Consider the following 18,525-nt stretch of genomic DNA (forward strand, 5'->3'; position numbering starts at 1 on the left):
AAAAGATAGTGAAAGGGTCACCTACTGTTTTAATAGTTTGAAAATCAAAAACAGTAAGAATTTTCCTCTACATAAAATCATGATGCATGTGAAAAAGAGGAACTCTCCCATTTATGGACAAGTATCTATATTTGTTCTATTTCTATGGTTTTATCATAAACCTTAAAACCTTAAATTATATTCAGAGCAGCTATATAATTATTGTAAAAGTGTAATTCTCATCTTAAATGTCCAAAATGGTATAAAATAATCTTGAATACATATCTAAAGCAAGCTGTTTTTAAAAGCTTAATAAACTAAATGACAGCACAAGAAAAACAAAGTGAATTTCTTAAATGCACCTGTTTTTACAAATTTCCCTCACAATTCGCTTTCCATCGTCCATCAACGTGAAATATTGCCTACAGTCGATGCTTCTCATCGAGTACACAATCTAAATGCTAGGGTTAAAATGTGAGCCCAAGTGTATGAAACAAAACTGAATCCGTATAGTAAAGATTCACCAGCAGCTTCCTGACCTCTTCACTCAAGGAAAGGAACTCCTAGCTAGTAAAAGACACTGAAACAGGGTCAAAGGACTCATCAGAGGAGACCGAACCCAGGCGCAGGCCTGGCTGCACCGGGCCCGCAGGCAATGCAGAGCGGAAGCCAGACAAGAGCAGTGGGAAGGGAAGCTCGGTCAGGAAGGGAATGGAGGAGGGAAGGAAAGTCCAGGAAGAAGAATGAATATGAGCAAAAGGCGTGACGCTGTGTTAAGCAAGAGACCCGCTGTAAAAAGAAACTGCACAATGTGAAAGGAGCACAGAGGTGGCTGAGAAGTAAGTCCGAGAGTAAGACTGAGAAAGTCCACTGGGGCCACACGGGGAAGGCTTCGTGTGTCATGCTAACTCGACCTTTGTTTGGTGGGCAAAGAGGCCGGGCTTTAAAAGTAACCCGGTGGGACCCGATTACAAACCCACTGTCAAGAACAACAGTATACAAGAATATCCACGACGGGTTTACCCCACAAACACTGAGCATCGGTTATGTACTAAGTAGCAGGGAGCAGAACAGATAAAAATCCCTCCAGTGGGAGCGCCTGGGTAGCTAAGTGGGTTAAAGCCTCTGCCTTTGGCTCAGGTCATGATCCTAGAATCCTGGGATCGAGCCCTGCATCGGGCTCTCTGCTCAAGAGGGAGCCTGCTTCCCCCTCTCTCTCTGCCTGCCTCTCTGCCTACTTGGGATCTCTCCCTCTGTCAAATAAATAAAATCTTTAAAAAAAAAAAAAAATCCCTCCAGTGAATAGAGAATAAAACAAGAAATAAAAAAGAAAAAGATATAGTTCAGATACTGTTAAGTGCTACGGAGAGAAATAAACCAGGGCAGGGAACTCAGAAGTGCTCGTGAGAAGGAACTGCCACATCAAATATGGGGAAGATGACATTAAGACAAAGACCCAAAGGGAGTACAAAATGGGTCATGAAAGAAAGCATGGGAAGAGCAGGCCATGGACAGGACAGGGAGCACCAAGTGCAAAGGACCCGAGGCAGGAGCATGCCCCACCCGGGAACACGATCCCCAGGGGAGCCAGGGAGGGGAGGGCGACAGTGGCCCGGAGACAGGGCGGACTGTGCCCCGCCGGAGGAGTCGCGTTCACTCCCACTCTCACCAAGGAAGCAGGGAAGCCAGGAGTCTTTGGAACAGAGGGGGAAATGGTCTGAGGTGCTGTGAGCAAGACCCCTGGCTATAGTGCTGAGAGCGGACCAAAGGGACGAAGAGCTGAACACAGAGACTCCTGGAGAGCGCCCGCAGTCACGTGAGAAGGAACAGCCTGGCAAGAGTGGCAACGGGAAGTGGTGGAAGTGGTGTGGAGGGGTCAGATTCTGGATCTTTCCTGAAGGATCGGCGGTAGCGTGTGAGACAGAGAGAGCAGTCAGGGATGGCAGGGAGACTGATGGAACCTGAGCGAAACAGCACGTAAAGGAGATGGGTGTCGTGATGACACTACAGGCTTGGCCCAGCGAGGACCATGGCCTGAACCAGGCCCTCAGCGGGGCCTGGAAAGCCTGTGAGCTGCTCGGAGCAAGGCTGGGGCAGGCCAAGGCCAGAGCCCCCACCGCACAGACCTGAGGGCAGAGCAACAGAAACAAGGAAACTGACAGGAGGAAATGGGGACACAGCGAAATCCCAGCACCTGCGTCTGCAGCACAAACAAACAGTGACCTTTCAAACAATCTCTTCTGCAGGCGGCCCAGCCTGGGGCCAGAAAGTGCACACGGAAGAAAGGGCAGGCCGGGCCAAATGACAGGAGACGGAGAGAAGGCGAGATGCCGCCCTGGGCAGGGAAGGCCCCCCCTCAGAGGACTGACTCTGGGAAGCGCCTGGACTGGAAAGGCACATGCCCGGGGAGTCAGGGCCTGAAGGGCTGGAGAGCTCTGGAAAGGAGCAAGCTGGTGGCTCGCTGGAAACACAGGCGGACAGGATGTGAGGAGGACGTGAACAGAACAGACGGGGAGGGCAGAAGGGGGAGCCGAGGTCCTGAGCAGGGCACAGAGATGGAGTCCAGGACACTGTGCCACTGCAGTGGGAAGAGAGCCGGGCGAGCCGAGGCCCCGGAGGACAGACAGCGGGGAGGGAAACTACTCCAGGCGGGGTGCCAGGGATGCACAGAGACAGCAGCACGACAGTGGCGGACGAGGCGGCACACACTGACAACGGCCGAGTCTAGAGCCGAGGGGTCCGGCAGTGGGGAGGGGCCCCCTGCAGGGGCCACTGAGGTGCACCCCACCATCAGCCGTCCACTCCTGGACAAGAGACGTTCCATTTCCAAACACACACCTGCAACCACACCCCACTCCCTCAGGGTTCTCCTCTGTTTACATGTCTAACCTGTGCCTTATAAGGAGATTCTGTGTTGACTAGAACATCCTAGAACAGTCTCGGGAAATGCATACCTTGGGTTCCCTGTGTCCCCACAGAGACTGATGCACGCAGATCTACAGTCCTGTGCTACTCTTCAGAGGCCTAAGAGGGTTTGAGCGAAGGCAGGGTTCCTCAACTTCAAAACTGACACTTTGGGTGGAATATGCTTGGTTTGGGGGGCTCCGCCGTGCACTGCACGATGTCTAGCCGTGTCCGCGGCCTCTAATCAGTCCGACCTTCCATCACCACAGTCGAAACTGTTTCCAGATGTTGCCAAATGTCCCCATGGGGCAACCCGCCCCCAGCTGAGCATCCCCACTTGAAGGAACCCAAAACCCAGGGAAGAGGCGCACGCGCGCGCACACACACCCACACACACACCCACACACACACAGGACTGGTCGTCACGTGCACGTAAGTGAACAGGCAAACAGGCCGGCAGGCACACGCAGGAGCACAAGGGTTCCTACCAGAAAAGCTTTCCAGCCTGTGCTTCTCCTCCCCGGATGTAATGGGTTATTTCTTTGGTGAAATTCCATTCTTCTTCTAACAGGTTTTTTAGACTATGGGATGCTTGAGGTAACTGCTGCAGCATTTGGATCCAGCTTCTCATGTAATCAAAATACACCTTAAAATACAAAAACGTAAAGGAGATACTTGAGAATGGAACTCAGCAGCCCCCGACTTTCACCTCTGTTAACCTGGAAGCTACGGATCGGAAGAGCCGGGTGAGGAGGCGGCCAAGCACGGAGCACGGAGAGAAGCGAGACTCTTCGCCGCGGAACTGACGTCTAAACGGGGATGCCTCTTAACGGCACAGCACAACTCCCCGGCAGCTCGGCACATTATTTTCGATCTCTACAGATCACAACAAAATAAAATGTTCACAATCTACACAGAAGTAAAAAAAAAAAATGAATCAAAATCATAGCACCCCAAAACATTCATTATTAATATATTGTGAACATTATTCCTTTAAGAGGTTGGGATTATTCCTTAACTCCTTATTTTAACGTTAGGCAGTATCTTCTGTGTTGAGAGGGAATGAACACACTTTTCACCATCCCTTCCTGACACCCAGATTTCTACGACAGTGTTTTTTCAAGATTTATGACATATAAATTATGATTTCTAAAAATACTCCTTATTCTGATGTATCCGCTGCGTCCTGGGGTTTCTCTCCACCAGCTTTTCTCGAGGCAGGGTCACAGCTGCTGGGTCACAAACCCTCGCTGCCGCTGGATTCGTCTACCGAAAGGACACCTCGCTGAGCGTGCAGCACCTTAGCCCCACACTCCCTGTCCCGGGACGCTGACGGCGTCACTCTTCCACCGCCTTCGGACGCTGTGTGCTGTTCGAATGACGAGCCCTGACGCCGGCCTCATCTCCTGCCGCCCCTGCTTCCCTCCCACCCGGAGCTGCCTTGCTTCTCCTCTGCCCAGAGGCTCCCAGGGCTCTGCGACCACAGTTATCTCACCAGGCTACCTCTCCGAGTTCGCTGGAATGAACGCTTTCTAAAATCCAGTACTAATCTTCAGTAGGCAATTTCAGGTCTTTAAGAAAACAATCTTCAGTTGGTCTTCTGGGCCTCCAGTAGCCACTGTGCGGTGGGAATCCGCAGTCCGGGGTTCCTTATGAACACTTCGGAACGCCGGTGTCTGTACACGTGGAACCTACAATTTATGGGTCTACCACCATCTTCGCCAAATAAAATAAATCTCTTCAATATGAGACCAGGACCCTCCTCTGGCTTCTCGGAGTGCTGCTTCCTCTCCCTGGCCTCCCTGAAATCTGGCTGTCTCCCGAGGATGACCCTTGTCTCGTACAGGCCACGAGGCGCCCATATGACCACGGGCTTCACGGCCTGCTAGCAGCTGGCATCCTCCTGGGCACCACGGTGCCTTTTGAACCACTACTCTTGCGGTCTTATTTAAAACCAAAACAAAAGAAATACCTGGCCCTCTAAGATTTACGTCGCCAGATACACCACTGAACCCGTTCCGCATGCTGTCACCTCCTGACCGCCAGCTGCCCGTCCTCCTTCGTCACACGCCGACACCTCACCTCGTCTTCTCTCCGCCCCAGGCTCGGCCGCCACGCTGGGCTTCACCCCAGACCTGTCCCTACAGAATCACCTCCAGGCCTCAAGTCATCAATCCAAACAGCTTGCCTCTGCACCCTCCCCTCGTCCCCACAGGCTTCTGTCCAACCATCACCTCTGCGACTGTTCTCTGATTTAAGCCTCACCTGAACTCCAGGCCGCAGGTTTCTCTCTCCAGGTCACAACCCCCTGCTCCACCCCCTTCCTCCTTATTCAGCTTAGAAGCCACGCGGTCACCCTTCCCACGCCCTGCTGCTGCCACCCCCCACGCCGCCACCTCGCCCGTTCTTTTCAGCTCCCTGCCTGCCAAACCCCCGGCACGATGAGCCTGACGAGCCCATGCCCCACGGCCACACTCGGGAAGCTGAGGACACGCGTGTCACGGGTCGGAGCAGCCACTGCTCTCCACGTCACAGTCGCAACCACAGGCGTACGTTTCTGGTAATATTTACGTCCCCTCCACCCACTCTCCTCCTCCCTACAAGCACACTTTGACACTCCCCCGTTGTTCTCAAAGAGCCGGTGCACACCCTCACCATCTCACCCCTCCTAGCGAAGGGGAAAAGGCCTGAGATGGAAACCCCTCATGTTCTCGATACCAAAAACGCACAGTCACGTGTGACACGCCGTCCTCCCCTTCCTAGCAGCGGCCGAGCGAAGCTTCCTCCCGATCTCAACACTTGTGTTTGGAGACTCACCTCCTCACGGCACGAGGGGAACCGCGCACTAGCGATTTCCCTCTTCTCTGATATGCACGTAATTCTGTTCATTTCTGTCCCTTAACAAAAAATCAGTCCCAAAGGCTTTCACATGGTCTCTGGAAACGTCAATTTAAAAACTCTCCCTGGACCCGCAGCCTTCGCTACGAACCCCACTGCACGAGCCCGGCCTCGCGGAAGCCCTGCTGCGCGCGGCCCGGCCCTCCCTCCTGCTCTTCTGCAACTGCCACGTCTTGTTCATCAGTGTCACATTTTCATTCCTCTTCGTTTTTTTTTACGTCGCTTCCTTCGATCGTGGCATGTTCCTACATCTCTATCGTGTTTACTGCCTTGGTTCTTTTGAAGGCCAGGCCCAGAGAAATGAGCTAAGACAGTGGACAGCTTCAATATGGCTTGTTGCCTCAAGCGAACGCTCACCAAGGTACGTCCCCAGACCTGCACACAGTCAGGGTGACGATGTCACACAAAGTAAATCCCCCGAAGTCACAGAGATTCCACATGGCGACCTGCTGACCTCCGCTTCCCCTCCCCCCGGGAAGCTCACACTCCTCCTCAGCCGGCAGGATATGCTCCCGCGGCTCTGGAAGTGTCTCCACTTCTGCTCCCCTGTCTCGCAGATCTGCCCCTGACAAGTCCTCCATGGCGACTCCTCCTGCTTCTCTCCTGACCATTCACAGCCCGGATATCCCAGCTCTAATGAATCCCTGGCTGGGCTATGAGATATACAGAGTTTGGGCCAACCCTCATTTTAGCCCAAATTTCAAGGCAAATAGAGTTTTCTGGAGGTAAGGAGAGGAGAGCAGTGTGGTCAATCTCCTCCTTTACTAAGCACGGAATTTCATTCTTTACTCTTCATTCTTTTTGCTGTTTTTTGGTGAGGCTCCAGAGCAGGGTGCTGTGGCACCCAGGATGTGACTGATCATTCAAAGGCCATTCTCTCCCTCCTTCCTAAGGAAAACACCAATTTTGTTTGGGTTCCCCCAGTTTTCAAAATACGCACCTGCCATTAGCCACTGAGCATACTTTGAGACACAATTTTAAAATCACTGCTAACTTCTAGCTCTTCATCTGTGAACTTATGGAGATTAAGGCAGATCTTGCCCCACATGGCTCATTGGCAGCAAAACCAAGACTAAATCCTAAGCACTTGCGGCTCTAAGGAGTAACTTCCTTCCCTACACTTCAGATGACCCACAAGTTCACCACCGACACTGAAGCTGAAGGACCTGGAGGGCACAGTTCACCTGCCTCATTCTTCTCCCTCCTGCCCCAGTGACCGCATGCAAAAGGGTGCTGTGCGTGCCGCTGTAAAACCACCAAAGACAGTTCACAAAGCAAAGCATTTTCTGGCTTTTTAAACTCCTACTTTAACCAACCACTGACAGAGAGAGAGAAAATAATTTGCTTTTGCTTTTTACCATGACTTTTCAATGGTAAGGACTTTTCTAACCTAAGAAATAAATAGTATTTCAAATGTAGCCACATTTTCCACACTTTGATCTTTTATGGGTGCTGCCGCAAACACGCAGGAAATAATTTCAAACTCAAAACTATTTCTTGTGCTATGCCAGATACTGAACGTCCCCTTCGTGCCCTCATTCTTCTTTCTGTCCTTCCACGACAGAGGCTGGAGAGCTAAGTATTTGCATGCCCAGCCTCCACGACAGTCAAGAGGCAGGCACCAGGTTTGGCTAACGCGACACGGGGGAACCCTGTAAGCAGTGGCTCCCGAGGGAGCGCCACCGCTCTGGACGGAGCCGACAAGGATACTTTCTCCCTTCTGCTCTTTTCCTTTCCTCTAGCCTAGAAAGTGGGGGTGACATCCGAGTGTGCTGGAGCCATCCCAAGACAGGATAAGTGAAAGGTCACACAAAACAGGTCTTTAAAGCATTCCAAACACAATATACCCTTAAGCACTGTCATTTTTACTTTGTGTCATTGACCCGTCACATGGCAGGACCACCCGTGCATATACTCTCGTGCCTCCAGCCTGTCGTTACAGACTAACACGCTGCGGGGCACTGCGGAAGACAAGGGCACCTCGGGCCACTTGGAGCCCTGGCTTACAAAGCTTCCGGGCTAGCTGAGGAAGCTTCGAGCAGAGCAGCAGACCACTGAGCACCAAGAGCACAGCCCCGATGACAGCTGCCGTGAGAGTGCGGGCAGGGTAAATGTACATTAAAGGCTGAAGCTGCCAGATAAAGCTTTCTAGAGAAAAGTAAAACTTCCAAGTAAGTCTGAAGTGGACAGGTGAGGCAACGGGACATGTCTACCGGGAAGGACTAATAGGAGCCAAAGGACAGAGGCTGGAAAGCACCAGGCAGCACACCACCGGTGGGGTGAGAAGCCCGGGGAGGTCCTCTTGGGAAGAAATCCAAGCCAGCCCGCTTCCGCTAGATCCCGGATTTACAGTTGCCCGGATGTGCGTGGTTCCTCTGCTAACTCCTGACTCAGCTAAGAGCTCCCAGATGTCCCCAGGCTAGCTGAGAGGACCCGTCTCCAAGTTGTCCCTGCACCTCAGCAGGATTCCACCCTGGCACTCAGGGTGCAAGTACCCCCCATGCCCAGGTCCCAGCAGACCACAAGCCTCTTACTGTCCACTCCGGCCTCCCCAGCCCTAGCGCGGGCAGCAACACAGAAATGGCTGATGCCAGACAGCGTAATACAACAGGACCAGACTATGATTCCATTTCTGGGCCATTCTGCTGTAAGATGAAGACTCTTACGTTAAACAGTGAACTGAGTTAAGCTTCATCAAAAATTCTAACGCAAAAACCACTGAGGATTCGTTAAAATGCGGATTTAGATGAAACAAATTTAATCCAATACGAGATGACAAGGTCAGGTTGGTCACGCTGCCCCCATGTTCACTCTCACGTGCTCGCGCTCTGCTCTCTCTCACACACATTCACACCCCCCGGGGGTCTCACCATCAGCATTTTATGCAGGTCCTCCTCGAAGGCGTCCATGTTGCAGTCCGTCCCGTCCAGCTGGTCGAGCACCTCGTGCAGCATGAACTGGTAGTACTGCTTCATCAGCAGGCCGCCCTTGAGCACCTCTTTACACTCCCTCGCCAGCTGCGGGGCACAAAGTCTGTCACCGCGCGCACCCTCAGCGCACCCCCTCCTCAGCCTCGCAACCTCCGAAAGCCCTAACACGCTCTCCAAGTCCTTATCAGTTCCGTTTAGGTAACTATCTTAGTTGTCTCAATTAAGAACTGAACACTGAAAAGAAAAGTAGTTAATATAGCATGAATACACAGAGAAGCTATCATACGGGCAAACACCAATTTGTGAAAACCTATGACCGCACAAGTACATCTGTGTAGAAAATAAAGCAGAGAAAAAGATCTACTTTTGTACTAGTTTGCATTCTATAAGACAAGGGTAGGAGAGAAAAATCCCCTAACAAAACTGATGATTTTTGTCTGAAAACATAATAGGGATTCAAATTTACATACATGCCACAGAGCATGACCATCTTTGTAATAATTCAGCATAGCAACTACTATGATTTGTGACCTTTACCATCAAAAGCCTCTAATCACCACCAAACCTAGGATCGATGTGTTTAAATGAGATGGAAGCCAAGGGAAAACAAATCCAAACAAAGAGCTGAGTGCCAGCATGGGCAGGCCCAGCAGGAAACGCTGGAAAGGAGGGGGAGGCTGACATGGGATGACTGCCCTTTAAGTGTTTTCATCATAACAGTTATCATGTATTACCATAATATTATTTAAAATGATGGGGATAAATAAATTATGATGAACCTATGTAACAGAGCACTCCTGCAAACATTAAAATCTTATTTTTAAAAAATATTTAAGGGCAAAAATTCATATATATATATATTTTTTTTCTTTGACTTCTGTAGAAAAAACAGATGGAGAAAAATATACCAAAATAATTACAGTGGTTATCTCTGAGCAGCAGCATAATAGGATGATTTTCATTTCTGTCTATATCATTTTCTGTTCTTTTCAAATATTCTAAAATAAATATGGATTGTTTTTATAAACATAATTTCCCCCTTAAAAGGTTCTAAAAATAATTACCCTCATAAGAGAGCCATGGCTAGAGTTAAATTTATTAAAAGCTATTCTGTTCAGATGTAAATTTCTCTGTTAAAGATGTCACTTAGGGGTGCCTGGGAGGCTCAGTGGGTTAAGCCTCTGCCTTAGGCTCAGGTCCTGATCTCAGGGTCCTGGGATCACCCCCGCATAGGGCTCTCTGCTTAGCAGGGAGGCTGCTTCCCTCTCTCTCCGCCCACCTCTCTGCCTACTTGTAATTTCCCTCTTCAAATAAATAAATAAAATCTTTAAAAAAAAGATGTCACTTAGGTGACATTCGCTTATAACCGAATCTATGAATGATCTTGGCCAAAATTTGTTTTATTTTGATCCTAGTAATGCTACATTCATCTATGTATTGTTTTTATTTTTAAAAATATTTTAACATAAAGTGCTGTTTCATCCTCACAATAGCCCCATCAGCAAAAGGTAAACTCTGCCTTGTCTTACCAGGTTACATTCCTGAAATATTCCTTCTGTGAGAAAGGGAAGTATTTTACCCAAACTTCCTAAATTACCACTGCAGTCAGGTGGACAAGTGAGAAGCACGGCCAGTGGGGATGGCAGGACAGGAGCCGGCAGCAAGGTGCTGAGCAGCAGAGCGAGTGAGAAAGCAGCGCTCTGGTGGGTGCCGGCCGGAAACTTGAAGTGAGGACAATGAAGTGCGCGAGTCACCCCCTTCCAGCTAAACCTATTCTGGGCCTATCATATGGCCTGTGCTTGTCCCCAGATGCCATCGGTCGTCACCAATGAGCTCCTAGCCCTTCCATCATGAGGGGATGGACATGCACAATCGACAAAAACATACCTTTCTCTTTCTTTTCTTTTCTTTTTTTTTTTTTTTTTGCCAAAATCTGACATGTTTATTCTGCATAGTGGATATGGTAATATCATAAAACAAACATTCTGCAGCATTCACTGAGCTAGATACAATAGCTTCCAGTCATTCCTGTTACCTCTGGAGTATCAAACTCCCTAGAGAATCCCATCCAAAATGAATGAAAACAAGAAAGCAGCAGCTGTCATTACTATTTAAACCATGCAAATGTCTAAGCAAACAAAAAGTCCAAACATCTCCCCACTGCATACTCTAAAGACATTTATCTGTTTCCACACAGCTTAAATAGAACAAAAAATAAATAAATTTAAGGAACTTAAACTACTTCTAACGAGTGAATTTTAAGATTCCAGCCTCCAAAGACCGATGTTTACAGACTGTGTCACTTCATCACCATACTTGTATATCCTTTTGGAATAAGGAAGCGATGGCAGAAAGGTTGAGCAACAATCTTATCTCTAAGGACTCCACACAAAGCACATTTTCATTATTTGCAACAATTAAAAAAAAAAAAACCCTCAATCCAAAATAAAAACTATAAGCCTGCAGAATAGCACAGTAATCACTAAATATTTTTAAGGAGTGCTTGAAACAGACCTGCTTAATACTCAAGAGAGACGGTTCCCCAGCTGGTCTCTGTTCCAATCTTAACTTCAGACACTCGTGTATCACATTCAGAAGGACTCGACAGAGCACCAGGAAGGCAGGCTCGAAGGAAGGTAAGTCCATGGACTTCAGCTCATCCCACGACACAGTGCTACACTTCTGCTCCGAGGAAGGTGGCTTCCTGGATAACTGCACATAATCGGAACCCCACATAGGGTGTGGAAATTCGGAAAACTAGAACAAAAATTCAACAGAAGTTAAGAGAGCATACGAAACCACGTCCTAAGGCTGCGGTTATCAACTATTATTCTCTATAGTTTGCAGACGATCTACAAAATCACAATTTTGCAGGAAAATATTCTTCAGAATAATTCAACATTTTCAACACAGACTCAAGAAGTTCTAAAAGTAATAAGAAATCATAACAAGGACACCAAATTATAATGTTTTTCTCAAAAAATCATAGCAGAAAAAGAATCAAGTTCATCATTTGCATCAAACATTTTATCATCATACTTAAAATGATTAGAACACTTTATTTTTTAGGTTATATATATTACTAGCCATAACTATCTTCAGACTGAGAAAACCAGAAATTATTGAAATTGGAGAAAAGATTACAAAACCAGGGAGCTGTTTATATAAACACAAAAATTACTTGGTGCAACCAAACTCTTCTAGTCCGTTGCTCTCCTGAGCTACACCAAATGATGCTGACAGAAAAAAATTCATAAAATTGACCTGTCTGGTCCCACTCAAGTATCTGTTATTCAATGTTCCCAGGAATCCCAGGGTTGCCCATCCCTCCTTACAGTTACCCTCTTCAAATGCCTTAGACTTTTCCTTATAGGACAGGGGATGTGGAGCTTTCCCCACTGTCCTTAGACCCCTGGCAACATCATCCTGACCAATCACATCCAAAGACCTTCCCTTCTCTTTTTATTGAGAAAATAGAGGCCAACAGATTCGAAAACCTCAACTTCTCGTCAATTTTTTTCTTAAAGATTTTATCTATCCATCCCAGAGAGAGAGATTGAGAAAGAGGGAGAGAGCGAGCAGGGGGAGGGACAAGCAGACTCAGCACTGTGGGCGGAATCCGACACAGAGCTTGATCTCAGGACCCTGACATCATGACCTGAGCCAAAACCAGGAGTCGGACGCTTAACCAACTGAGCCATCCAGATGCCCTTCAACTTCTCTTCGGTTTAAAGCATCACCAATTGTAGCTATTCTGCCTCCATGTCATTCCTATCTATGCTCCCTCTCATGGAGTGAATTCTTAAGTGGTCTCCTCTGCTCACATCCTTTTATGCTCAACACATACTTCTGCATTTAAATTAATACATACTTCAGTTTCCCACAGCAGCCAGGAATTTTTTAAATGATACATCATTTTAAAAATGTGGTCAATGTGGTTAGGGTTAAGACATGTCTGTTTAAAAGCTTTAGGCAATAATAAACGCTTGTTTTCCTCTGGTGTACAGAATGATCTCAGGTCAAAGGCTTCTTCAAAGCTCTACAAAATTCTGCAAACTTTCTCTGATAAAATTCTAAAGAGGTTTGGTTTTTTTTTTTTTTTTTTTTTTTGGCATTCTCTAGAGTTCCAGCCTGTTCACCCATCTGCTACAGGCTCACTGGGAAAGAGAACAATCCCTACTTGTCCATCGTGCAAAACAACACTGCGTGGGAGACCCAACAGCCAGACCCACACTCCCGCGGAGGAAACGTGTTCCCACTGGTGGTGCCCGGTGGGTCAATCCGTGTCCAGTGAGGAACAGACATTAAAAAACTACTAAGAAGCACTGAAGAGGAAACAGCAGTTTTAACTAAGGGAACCAAGGCGAAGCATCGAAACAGCGACACTCATTAATGGAGGAAACAGGAGAGATCCGTAAAATACTCTACTGCACAATCGCACTGAAGTCCTCCGGAAAACATTTAACAAACCAAGATTCCCAAAACAAGTTCAATAAAGCCAGTGAAAACTGAATGAATGTGGTAAAAATTAATAGCTTAGACATTAACTACAGGAATTATTACCACAACAAAGAGCGAAAGAAAAAGGAATGGAAGTTTTGAGTGAAAAATAGAGACATGGAAGTCAGATCTAGGAGCTTCACAGGAAGATAAAACAGGAGGCCAGAAAGAACAGGAGGAGGAGCTGGAGGAGAGCTTTTTGCACACTCAAGATACCACTAATATGCGAAGAAGAAAGAAGATACCTCTTTGGACAGGGAAGAACTCAAAGTACAATTCATTTATCTTCACTGAAGAACTTCACTAAAAACTACTGAGGAAGTACAGTAGGGTCTGGTCAAATGAAAATTAAATCAGAATAAAGATCCCAAGACAAAAATACCCAAAGAAGTGAAAAGCCATGAAATTAGCAGAAGTTATACAGGCAGATACAACTCCATGATGATAACTTGGTGGAAGATTATAATCAAGTTCTAGAAAGGAGTATTTTTTTTAAGCATACTATAAGGAAAAAACCCAAGTATTAAATTCCCAATTATTTCAATAAAACACAAGAAGAGAGGAAGGGGCAATAAAGTACAAGAATGGCATTATTTGCTACTATTTCATCTGTTTATTATTATTTCCAGTGGGAAACACAGGATTAAATATGGTATAAAATCTGTGATCAACTCAGGAAACCTGGCCTGACTCAATAATCAAGACATCAATAAAAACCCAAGTACAATCATAACCCCGCTGGCATTTTGGGGAGGTTAATAAATTCATTCAATGAAATTAATGTGGAAGAAAGTAACATGCAAAAGTAAAAACAGCCCAGAAATTTTTAAAAGAATAAAAGGGAAGAACTGCCCTAAATGATGACAAGTTACTAATAAACCTACTTTATTTAAAACAGAAAAGTACTGTAAACAGATCAGCAGAGAAATGTATCAAATTATCTCTAATCAATACATTAAAAAGTATACAGCAGTTGAAGAAGTTGTAAAATGGATAATCCAATGTTAAAGAAAACTGAAAAATAATTACTTCTTATCTCCCCCTATAACTATAGTCATAATTTTTTAGATATACAGCTATGTTAGAAATTCTTAACTGATATGAGAAACTAGAGTATGTATTAACGTAAATACAAAAATATGTTTGAACATATACATATGGAAAGACTCCAAATGTTAATACAGGTTTAATAACCTAAACAGAGAGCTATACATTATTTAAGATTTTATTTATTTGACAGAGAGAGAGAGAGATCACAAGTAGGCAGAGAGGCAGGCAGAGAGAAGGCGGAAGCAAGCTCCCTGCTGAGCAAGGAGCCTGATGTGGGGCTTGATCCCAGGACCCTAAAATCATGACCTGAGCTGAAGATAGACACTTAACTGACTGAGCCACCCAGGTGCCCTATATATTAGATTAAGCCATATAAAACTGCCATTTTAGTCAGTCAAAAATAACCAAATACTGGCAATTTAGTACAGGGTCAACAGAGTAACAGAAATTCTGGAAAGGCAGTGGTGGCAGCAGGATTTTAATTTCCCTTAGTTCCCCCATAAGAACGGAGAGAATGAGGACACAAAGTCAGAACTCCCTGAGACACATGTCCAATGGCATCTCCATGAACTACAAAGTACAAGAAATGGGGGGAGGTGAACTGTGCCAGACCCTGTAGTATCAGCACATAGGGGATTAACAGGGTGTCTGATGGGCCCAAAGGGACAAATGCCACAATCACTAATGACTATTCAATAGAAAGTTCCCTGCTTCTCTTTGAGGGCCTGAGGGAAACAGTGATTTGCGCACAAAGTCATGAGTGAGGTCAAGGGGTTGCAACAGGTCTGAAAGGGCTGAAGTGGTTTCGGCCTCCCAAACTCTTACAACTACCAGCTAAACTCCCCTTCCAGGACGAACGTGCTCGACTGAAATCCAACGGACCAGGGAAGGAGAGAGGAGGTGAAGAATAAGAAGGCCCAGGAGTAGGAGGGCCACACCGGAAGATCTCAAGAAAAGAGAACATGTGTTTTGGCAATTCAGAAGAAGGAGCTCAAAGCTACAAACCCTAACACTTTCTAAACTCTCTCTTTCCTTAAAGTTCATGAAAACAAATATGTTTAAAAATGAGCAACAAAAAGACTGTGGTAGAATCCAATACAGGGTTATTAAGCAGAGAAATAAGGAGCAGAATAACCCTAGAAACAGCGAAAGCCTGCCAGAAAGACGTGTCCACTAACAGAGAGAACTGCAGTCTAATTTCCCCAAGAAAGCTAAAAGAAATTAAGAAAATCATAGAAAATATAAAACAACATAAATTATAATTAGAAAGACTCACAAGATCACTTTATATTACTATAAAGTGATAGCACTCGAAAGATAGTTTTTTTAATTGACAATCACTTTAGGGGCACCTGGGTGGTTCAGTCAATTAAGCACCTGACGCAGTTTTGGCTCAAGTCATGATCTCAGGTTCATGAGACCGAGTCCCGCTTTGGGTTCCTAACTTAGTGGGGAGTCTGCTTCTCACTCTCTCCCTCTCTCCCTCCTCCTGCTCCTGTTCTCTTTCTCTCAAATAAATAAATAAATCTTTAAAAAAAGAAAATCATCTTAAAAACACAAAGCTAACCAGTAGGAACATGAGCACAAAAAAACAGAACAGATGAGGGCTTCACAGAAATCGAAGGTAAAAATGAAGACAATTTTATAAATCAGAAAGAAAGAGAGAGAAGGAAGAAAAGACGGGAGGTAGGGAGGTTGGTTTGAAATAAAGTGACAGAGAGGCAAAGTAGATCCAAAACACATGCAGTAGTGGTTCCCAGAGAAGAAAACCAAACTAATGAAACAGAAAAGAGTTAAAACATTAAGAAATTCACTTGAAATTTAAAAAAAAAGAAAAGAAAAGAAGAAAGCCAACAAAACCTGAAATCATATACTAAAAGGGCACTATGTATTCAAAAACGCCAATGTGGAAAAACCAACACCAGGTAAACTAGTGGAGTTTAAAGAAAAAGAAAAAAGACAATCCTTTGGACACTCAGGTTATAAATAAATTAAACAGACCAACAAGTCTGTACTTATAAGCAGAAACAAAAAAAATCACATTTCCATGAGACTTTGCAACCTCAATGCTGCTTGCCAGAAGACGATGAAGGATATATATTAAACTTATTCAAGGACAGAAAATACAAGCCAAAGATGGTATGGCCAAACAAACTTGCAAAAGTCAATGCTGCAAATTGTCAGGAAAAGCCAAGAATTCAGAAAACAATGGTCTTATGAGCCCTTATCAAGGACTCTATTACAAACGAAATGAATCAGGAGGCTGTTTACAAAACCAAAACAAGAGCCTTAAAAAAAAAAAAGAAGTAAAGAGAAATGAACCTAAATCTAAATCTCTTATCTCTGTCTCTATGTCCATCTATGGAAACATACACACACACTCCTGTGGGGCTAATAGGAGGTGAGAATGTAAGGGAGAAAGTTCAGTCACAATGGCCGTACTGCAGATTCACCATACCCCTCAAACCCCAGGAGAAAGGGGAGGGCATATGCAATGTCCTACGAAGCATTTCACTGCAAGAGCAAATCACTTCAAATGAAAGCCCAGGTAAAAGAAAAGGATTAATTCCAATATCCTCGTGGTTGAGAACGAACAAATACCAATCAAAAAATGTTGGGGCAGGGGAGAGCCATAAGGGAATTAATATAAGTATAACCTTAAGGGGTAAAAATAAACTGGTCATCTATTAAAAGTAAAGAAAATTGCATACATAGCTTATATTAAAAAAATGGAAGAATATAACAGGTTTTTTTTTTTTAAGCTTATCATTATCAGGGAAACCAGATTCCCTTGAAAATATATTATTCCATAGATTCTCTCTTAAAACCAAATATTTTTCATAATTCCTGCAAAATTAAGTTTAAAAAGCAATACCTAAAAATAACAAATCAAAGATCTATGAATGGAGAAATAAGATGTGGCCCATCCACACTATGGAATATTATGCAGCCATAAAGAGGAACAAAGTACTGCTGCAAATACAATGTGGGTGAGCCTTGAGAACAAGATGCCAGGTGAAGGCAGCCAGTCACAAAAGACCAAATATATGATTCCATTTATATGAACTGCACAAAACAGGGAAATATAGAGAGACAGAAAGCAGGTAAGTGGTTGCTCAGGGCTGAGGTGATGAGCGGAAGGACTGCAGAGGCGGCAGCCGAAGGAGACAGGGCCTCATTTAGGAATGCTGAATATGTTCTAAAAGTAGCCAGTGGTGGTGGTTATCCAACTCTCAATATAGTAGAAACCACTGAAGTGAATACTTCAAAATGGTGAATTTCATGGTATGTGAATTCTGTCTCAATAAAGCTGTTATTTTAAATATACAACCAAAGAAAGAAGAAATTCTAATTATATGTCTAGTTAGTGGCATAATCATAACAATTATTGAATTATCTTGAAAACACAGTAATTTGGTGGTATATCCCAAAGGGTATAGCCCTAAGGATGGTGGGGGAGGGGGGGCTTACACGTTTTCAGTAATCATACTGCTGCTGGTACTCCTCTGAGATTATTATATATGTATTCTGAAATATAGTCAGCATATTCTAACAATCTATTACTCTGAGACTCTAATGCCATCATTTCTATTACCACCACAAATTGAGATTTTCACTGTAGAAGAAAAGCCAAGAGAGATTATGTAAAAAATTGAAAATTGTTATTATAAAATTGGAATGTATTTTTGAAGAGAACCAAAACAATGATCGACGACTTCTGTTACAATGACAGTCCTAGAATAGCACTTCCCGAGAAAAGGAACAAGAACTCCCTGGAGACAAACCAGATTCCCAGTCTCAAGCAGACGTATAACATAAGCTTAAAGTAGCTTCTTACATCAGCTATCAAGAAGTTATGAAACACTCCTCACCTGGGCTGTGATAAAAGGACCTCAGCCAACTTGAATATGTTCCCACTGTCCAAAATGGGACAATGTGAACATCAATTATTACAATTACTTTAATGGATTATAATAATGATTTCGATGGGTTGAAACATATCAAATGGGTTTAAATTCATGAGTGCAAAATCATATTAATAAAAAAGCACTCACTGGTCACCGGTAAGCCAACTCATTTTTCTGATAAAGGGTAAATAAAAGGGAAAAATTCAAGCATATTTACCCTGTCCCTTCTGTTCAATTATTCCACTGGGTAACCAAATAATGACTGAGGAAATGTCTAAGATACTGTAGCAATATCTTATTTAATACAGCTGATAATTACGCTAATAAGAAGAAAAGAGAATTAGAAATATCATTTT

The 18,525-nt window shown here is 44.8% G+C and overlaps 1 protein-coding gene across 12 annotated transcripts in view; it reads right to left on the bottom strand.

Moving 5' to 3' along the window:
• MAP3K4 (mitogen-activated protein kinase kinase kinase 4) overlaps window positions 1-18,525 on the bottom strand; it is a 150,260-nt gene that overhangs the window by 32,371 nt on the left and 99,364 nt on the right. For all 12 annotated transcript variants that reach the window (XR_014311382.1, XR_014311383.1, XR_014311384.1 and 9 more), the window contains 3 exons: window positions 11,226-11,468; window positions 8,652-8,798; window positions 3,372-3,529 (listed from right to left, as the gene is read on the bottom strand). Coding sequence is in view for 8 of the 12 variants with exons in the window: in XM_082729492.1 (XP_082585618.1) it covers window positions 3,372-3,529; window positions 8,652-8,798; window positions 11,226-11,468 (548 nt within the window). In the remaining 4 variants the exon portion in view is untranslated. The remainder of the gene's footprint in view (window positions 1-3,371; window positions 3,530-8,651; window positions 8,799-11,225; window positions 11,469-18,525) is intronic.

This window comes from Mustela nivalis, assembly GCF_964662115.1.
Source record: "Mustela nivalis genome assembly, chromosome: 5".
NCBI classification, from domain to species: Eukaryota; Metazoa; Chordata; class Mammalia; order Carnivora; family Mustelidae; genus Mustela; species Mustela nivalis.